At 63.9% G+C, this 6,908-nt stretch overlaps 3 protein-coding genes across 3 annotated transcripts; all 3 read right to left on the bottom strand.

Moving 5' to 3' along the window:
- Positions 1-140: 140 nt before the first annotated feature.
- MNEG_11951 (hypothetical protein) lies at positions 141-3,977 on the bottom strand (the record flags this gene model as incomplete). The annotated part of the gene is made up of 7 exons (XM_014039579.1): positions 141-257; positions 421-478; positions 825-964; positions 1,524-1,574; positions 1,841-1,941; positions 2,087-2,595; positions 3,559-3,977. The coding sequence occupies 7 exons, from the start codon at positions 3,975-3,977 to the stop codon at positions 141-143; spliced, it is 1,395 nt and encodes a 464-aa protein (XP_013895033.1).
- Positions 3,978-4,290: 313 nt separating this feature from the next.
- Positions 4,291-5,592, bottom strand: MNEG_11950 (hypothetical protein; the record flags this gene model as incomplete). The annotated part of the gene is made up of 4 exons (XM_014039578.1): positions 4,291-4,339; positions 4,576-4,744; positions 5,018-5,090; positions 5,470-5,592. 4 exons carry the CDS (start codon positions 5,590-5,592, stop codon positions 4,291-4,293), a joined length of 414 nt encoding a protein of 137 aa, XP_013895032.1.
- Positions 5,593-6,538: 946 nt separating this feature from the next.
- Positions 6,539-6,851, bottom strand: MNEG_11949 (hypothetical protein; the record flags this gene model as incomplete). The annotated part of the gene is made up of 1 exon (XM_014039577.1): positions 6,539-6,851. A coding segment is annotated over one exon (313 nt), but the record flags the coding sequence as incomplete, so codon positions are not given.
- Between the last annotated feature and the right edge of the window lie 57 nt (positions 6,852-6,908).

The following is a 6,908-nucleotide window of genomic DNA, read 5'->3' as shown; positions in this document are numbered from 1 at the left end:
CACACACACACACACACACACACACACACACACACGACGCACTTCCCGTGCGAATGACACACCCCAACCGCCGGCCTGGACTCGCTCCATCAGCCCACAAGGGCTCAAGCTAGCTTGGGTGTGAACTCGCAGCTGCCGGCTCACCCGCCCAGGTCTGGCGCCGCCTTGTAGGCGTACCGCCTGTCCTTGCGCACGCCGTCCTCCGCGACCACCATCAGGCGCTCCCCGCCCGGTGCCGAGTCGACGACAAAGTAGTTCTGCAGGCGGCGGGGTGGGTGGGCGGGATAGAAGGGGCAGCCAGGCTGAGCGTGATGCTTGATCGATGTTGGCTGCGAACGAACCTCTGAGAGAGTGTTAGTGGCCTGGGGGATGGGCCGGCACACGGCGGAGTCGCGGTAATGGCTGCAATGTATGACTCACCTTGTAGTGGCGCCCGTCGGGCAGCGTGCCGACCTCCTCGCGCCAGCTGTCGTACGGCCTGCGGGCGCGACAGAATTTGAGGGTCGGTGGGATGGGCCAATGGTGGCGGCGGGTGCGAGGTCGTGCTGTGAGGCGAGCGTGCGCAAGTGGGCACATGCTGAACGTCGAGCTGAGCCGCCCGACAAACGGTGGCTGCAATGACGCAGGTCAAACGAACATGAAAGCCACTCCACACAAGCCGTCCGCTGATTTCTGATGCTGGATGTCGTTGTGCAGGCCAGCGTTGCCCACGGAAGGGCGCAAGACTAGGACGCAAGACAAGCGCGCGCCATCACACCCCCAAGCACGCCCCCGCGTGCACGCACAAGCCCCCCAACCATGGGTCAGCAAGGCCGCAGCCTCACCTGTCCAGCCGCGGCCTCTGGAAGCTGAGTTCGGCGCTGTTGAGCTGCTGCCAGTGGTGCGGCGCCAGCGGTGGCACGCGCAGGGGCTGCCCCTCCTGCGCGGGCTCGGCCGCCCCCAGAGCCGTCAGGTACTCCATCACCTGGCGTTGCCTCAGGGATTAGGATTGAAAGTAGGACTCAGATTAGGATGAGGATGAGATCTACGATTAGGGCCGAGATGGTACAGTGTCGGGGTGGGGTGCGAGGGGGCGGGCGTCAGTGTATTGTCGCACACAGCAGCAGCTGCAAAGTGAGGGGTGGCTGGAATGGAGCAAGGGACAGCAAAGCTGCGGCGGGGGCACGATCGACCAGACATCACAGGTGCTGCAGGTTCAGCAGGCGCGCGGTGGCTGCAACGCGCGATCAGCGCACGGACGCGGCGCACCCTCTGTAAAAGGCGCGGACAGGGGGTCCCCATATGGTTGTCGTTTCATAAGTTGGGTGATGCAGGATCAAGCAATATTGTTAGGGTTTATTAGGACAGCCTCCTGTCTTGCCAAAGCAAGGGGTGACAAGCATGCGCACAGACAACGTGCGCCGCAACAGAAATGTTGTACCCTATTTTACAGGGTGCTGAGATCCATCTCTCGGTCAAGCGGGGTGCCCGAAAGGACGAACATGGTGCAGCATTGTTGAGATGCAGTTATGAGTGTAGCTCACCCCTCTGTTGGTGCAGCGCAGGGGCGGCCCCGCCGTCCAGTCGCTGACGGTCTGCGAGAAAGAAATACGCGTTCAGGGCTGCAGTGAATGGCGGCCAGCAACTGGCGCACGCGTCTCCCGACACTTGTTGCATCTCACTTGACCCCCTCGAAGGCTGCTTGATACGAGTCCAGTGATATCACTAGTGTGTCAGCATCCCCGGCCATCCATTATTCCGCCTGGACCCCGCCCGTCCGTCAACCCAGCAGACATGCGGCGCGACCGGCAGCTGAGCAGCTGGCGGCGCGACCCGCTTCGATCTCCGTCGCGTGACGCACCGAGTAAACAAAGTGGCCGGTCTGCCTCACGTCTGTGCCCACCACCGCCAGTGTCGCATCCCCAGCCGCGTCCACCGCCCAGAACAGCACGTGCACAACGTCTGCGCACGGGCAAGTGGGGTAGCATGGCGCCGGCGATTTGGGGCCCTGCCTCATCATCGGCACAGAGCAGCTGCTCGTCAGGACGAGGGTCAGGATGCCTCTGCGGTATCCCCATCCTGCTCAGACAGAACAGCCAGCACTCACTGGTCGTCAGCCGCTGCATGTAGTGCTTCACAAAAGGCAGGAGCTGCCCGGCGGTGACGAGCTCCTGCTGCTGCTGCTGCTGCTGCTGCTGCTGCTGCTGCTGCTGCTGCTGCTGCTGCTGCTGCTGCTGCTGCTGCTGCTGCTGTGTCGCGCTGCTGCCGTGATGCTGCAAGCGGTCGCTTGCATACTGGCCACCTCCGCTGTTGGCACCATCAGGCGGGAGCGTGGTGATGGAATGCCACTGGTGGCTGCCAATCAGCGGCGCTGAGCCCGTCACAATAGGCACGCTGTAGGCGGAATGCTGCTGCTGCGGCGGCGAGAAGGCGTCCTGGCGGAGCTGCTGCTGCTGCGCCTGGCCCTCCCCAACTGGCGCCCCATGCGGCGGCAGCGCCTCCTCCCGCTCGCCCGCCGGGGCTTCACAGGTGGCCCCTGCGGGAAACCTGGTCCCCATCCAGCCGGGCTCCACTGCACCATCGCCAAACGACGGCGCGTACCCAGCCTGAGCCATCCTGTCTTGCGGCGATGAAGGGGCGACAAGCCGACTGTACTCACATAGCGACCGCGTAGGGGGCGCAGCAGCAGGAGGTTGCTGCAATGTGTACAGAATGTAGTGGCACCTAAATAACTGCAGGAGCACTTCCCCAAACGACCAGTTCATGAAGCACCCTCTGTGGCGACACAAAATGGGCGTCGACAAGGCTCGATAGCTGGGAACCCACCTGCGAGGCCGGATACAGGGATAAACTTGATGTCTCAATTCAGTGTGTACTGCTCATTGCAAGTATCTCGAGCCTCGCAGCCAGATCACGCTGAGAATGCTGCCGCTCGCTCACCCTGGCATCGCAACGCTTGAAGCAGAAGATCGACGCTAGACGCATTGCACTCACAATCATCGATACAAATGTATGTTGAGCGAGCTTACCCCGCGCAAAGTGCTTGTGCGCACGTCCAAGGATAGTCAGGTCTGCCACAGGCTCGTGCCGCATTCCTTGTTTGCAGCTTGGAAAGCTGCGAGTGATCCTTCCCGCTTCACCACTGGACAAATGCACCCTTTTTCGTGGCACTCAAAGCATGCTGCACAGTGGCGCTGGTTCTGTGTACACCAAGCGGCAACTGGGGGCTCACGATCGGCTCCGATCCCACCCATGGGTGGCGACCCACAGCCTGGGTGAGATCGCCCCCTTTCCCCCATGTGTGGCTACGGCTGGGCCCAGCCCGGGGGCGCGAGCCGCCAAGATTCTCAGCTGTCGTTGCACTGGCCAACAGCATGGCTGGTGGCAGCAGGGCCTGGCCCAAAAGATGTGCAGCAATCACATGGATGCAGCTTATGGGTCCCACCAGCACTGCCAACCTGCAAAGGGCTCGACAGGCTATCACCTGCCCTGCCGGTCAAGCGGATCATGCCCTCCCCAGACGACTCGCCAAGGTCAGATACACTTACACATCAACTTGCACCCCGCGCCGTGGCGCACCCGCGCCCGACCGCCCTCGCTGCCCTGCCGCCGCCGGCACCCTTGCGCTCGGCGGCCCCCGAAACTTTGGCCGCCTTGGCCGCCTTGGTCGCCTTTGGCGCCGCCGCCGCCGTCGCCGCGGCCGCGCCGCCGCCCTCGGCCACCGCCTTGCGGATGTGCCCGGCCCGCAGCAAGTCGTACATCAGCTCTGCTGTGTACATCTTCACCTCCCCGTCGCAGTAGTGGATGGCGTAGGTGCACTGCCTGAATTCGGGGCCCGTGTTGAATCTCAGCACCCCAAAGTACCACTTGATGTCGCTGCCTCTGTCCAGCAGGAACCTGCCGATGACAGTGTCGCCCTCAGCCAGGTCGTAGGGGCCCAGCACAAAGTCCGTCGGCGGCGTCGTGCGCTTGCGGGCGACGCCCTTTGTGCGCGCCATACTGCTGCTGCTGCTCCTGCTGCTGCTGCTCCTGCTATTATGCTGCTGTCTGCTGCTGCTGCTGCCGCTGCTGCTGCTGCCTCCTGCTGTTATTGCTGCTGTCTGCTGCTGTCCGCCGCCGACGTCGCTGATCAAGACGCTCACGCGAAGATATCTCTTTTGCCTGTCGCTCTCCGCTGCTGCCCTTGCTTTTTTGCAAGGGCCCCTGCCGCTGCTCTCGCTCCTGCCGCCTCAGCCTGTCCACCCCTTGCTCCCTCAGCAGGCTGGTCAGGCCAAGGCGTAGTGTATCCAGGGTTTAAGTGGAACAGAGCCTTCACAGGCGGCCCTCCCTGACGGCTGCCTGGTGCTCAACTAGCAGACACCTGGCAAACACAGGGGCGTTGTGATGGCGTCAGATGACGGTTGCATTCTCGCCCCTCGGGCATTGCACAGGTGATGCCCCTCACCATGCAACAGGCTGCTTCACTGCCAACCCTTGTTAGCCTCAGTTGCCTGCTGCCAAGGGCCTGAGGCGCTCAAAAGCCACGCATGCGGCCGCATGATACGTGTGAGCCAAGGAACTGCAGCTCGTGCGCGGAAAAATGGGCAAGCGCCCCACCTGTCAGCCACCACCTGGATGCCCGCCGCGGCCAGCGCCGCCTCGAACTCCGGGTGTGTGATCCCCGACTGCAGCCAGACGGTCTTTGGCTTCGCGGCTAGGATGTCCTCCAGGTGGGGCGGCAGGTCTGAGGGCTTCCTGAAGACATCCACGATGTCGACAGGCGGCCCTTGGGGTTGAAGAATGAAGAAGGGGGGCGGGACGCGGTGCGTGGCACACATGAGAGGCGCTGCGGAGGTGCGTCCACGCGCAGCTCTGGCCCCGACGCAGCAGCATGGCAACTGCAAGGGGCGGGCCCGTTGGGGCCCAGCCGCTCGGGCGCGCCTCCCTGCGCCAATCAGCCCTCCTGCGGCGCCGCGCAGCGCAGGGGCGCGCGAAGCTGGGGGCGGCCGCCGGGCCGGTGCGCGCTCGGGCCACTGCTGCCCTGCAGGGCAAGGCGCACCGGGGATGTCTGCCAGTCTTCTGAACACCTGTCGGCCCAGGATCTCCGTGACTTCCGGATAGAACACTGGCACCTGGTTTGGGCACAGGGTTGGCCGCAAGGTTGCCATGGGGACAGTAGTTGGCACGTCGGCGGGGAGCGGGCGCGGCACGTGGTGCGACAGCCGGCAGCTGAAGGCAGCTCAACGCTCGGCCGCTGCTGCGCGCCGAGCCCTGGCACGGGGCGAGCAGCAGCAGCAGCAGCAGCAGCAGCAGCAGCAGCAGCAGCAGCAGCAGCGGCGGCGGCGGCAGCGGCGGCGACGGCGGCGGCGGCGCTGGCGGCGGTTGCTGGGGCGGCGTCGGGAGCAGCAGCAGCAGGAGCAGCAGCAGGAGCAGCAGCAGGAGCAGCAGCAGGAGCAGCAGCAGGAGCAGCAGCAGGAGCAGCAGCAAGAGCAGCGGCAGCACTGGGCGCACCGGCACGACCTCGACGCCGGCGCCGTGCAGGTACTGCGGGACGTAGTAAGCCGGCTGGCCCGCCTGTTTCTCAGTTTTGATGCCCAGCACAGCCACGCGCTTGGCAGCCGCGGCGATCTGCATCGGACCGGGCGTTGCCCAAGGCCCAGGGCAAGACAGAGAACAATCCTCGTCATTGAATGGGAGACGCCGCACGCGGCGCGGCGGGGAATCTTCAATCAAACAGCCACGTGGCATTACGATGCCCAGCCAGCGAACCTGGCGGATGGCAGCAGTGTCTGTGACGATACGCCCAGTTGCGACAGCCCCACCAGCGTCCGCGCCGCTGCTGCTCATCACCACGCGCAGGCGAGCCCCTGGCACGCCAAGCTTCGGATTGCAAGCTATGTGAGTGCGGTATGCTATCGAGGTCAGCATACGGTGGTTTGATGCGGCGTGCACGAAGAACTAGTCGTGCATGCGCGATACTGCGATCTACCGTAAATTCTGGGACCTTGTTGTTTGAAATGAAACACCCATAGTACATGCACTTGTACTCAAACATGAGTCGCGCTGCAGCACTGCTTTGATGTTGTCATTGGCAGCGCAGGGCATGACCCCGTCAACACTGCCCGCAGCTCGAGCTGTCATGCTAGCGCCTGCCTCTGCATGCGTGTGTTACATAAGCGGACAACTGATTGGAATAGAGGGCCATACAACATGGATCAATAAGGCAGGTGATGTGATTGATTGCAGCCCATGCGGGCGTCTTGGGCACAGACAGCAGTCCGGTGGCAGGGCCCGGGGGGGCAGGGGGGGGGGGTGGGGCCTATGACAAAACACTTGGGCCTGCGAAAAACATCAGGCCGGCAAAAGTCCGCCAATACAGCAATGACCTTGGTCCTGGGTAAAAAGAATCTGAAAGCCACTTGCAGTCAGCGAATAAAGAATCCCTGGATGACCCAGGCCCCCGCCACAGGGCGGGCCGGCACGCTGGGCTGGCAACGAAATGATCCCAATGCCGACACCTGCCCGCGCGACGCGCCTCGCTCGCACAAAAAAGATCGCGGCTGCTCTCGGCCGCGGCGGCTCACGCCAGCCCCTCCACGACGGGGCACGTCAGGCGCGGCAGCTTCCAAATCCAGATCCAGACGGGCAGCGCAACGTACAGGAACAGCACCGCGGCGAGGCACACCGTCATGCACAGCCAGTACAGCCACCTGTTGCTGCGCCAGCACGACTTGTGCTCCCGCGGCGCCGCCCGCGGCAGGCGGTGGCCCCACGTGCGCTCCACGATGCGGCGCATCGACTTGAAGCGGCGGTCCTTGAGGTTTGGCAGGAACGCAAAGGACACGAAGAGGCCGCCCAGCAGCCCCCCGATGTGGGAGAGGTGGCTGACCTTCCTGCTCGGGCAGGGGGGTGAGGGAGAGGGAGGGGAAGTGTGTGTGTGTGTGAGAGAG

The sequence above is a fragment of the Monoraphidium neglectum genome (assembly GCF_000611645.1).
Source record: "Monoraphidium neglectum strain SAG 48.87 unplaced genomic scaffold scaffold02983, whole genome shotgun sequence".
Lineage (NCBI taxonomy): Eukaryota > Viridiplantae > Chlorophyta > Chlorophyceae > Sphaeropleales > Selenastraceae > Monoraphidium > Monoraphidium neglectum.
The sequence above is the reverse complement of the archived record's forward strand: the minus strand, read 5'-3'. Positions and strand labels throughout refer to the sequence as shown.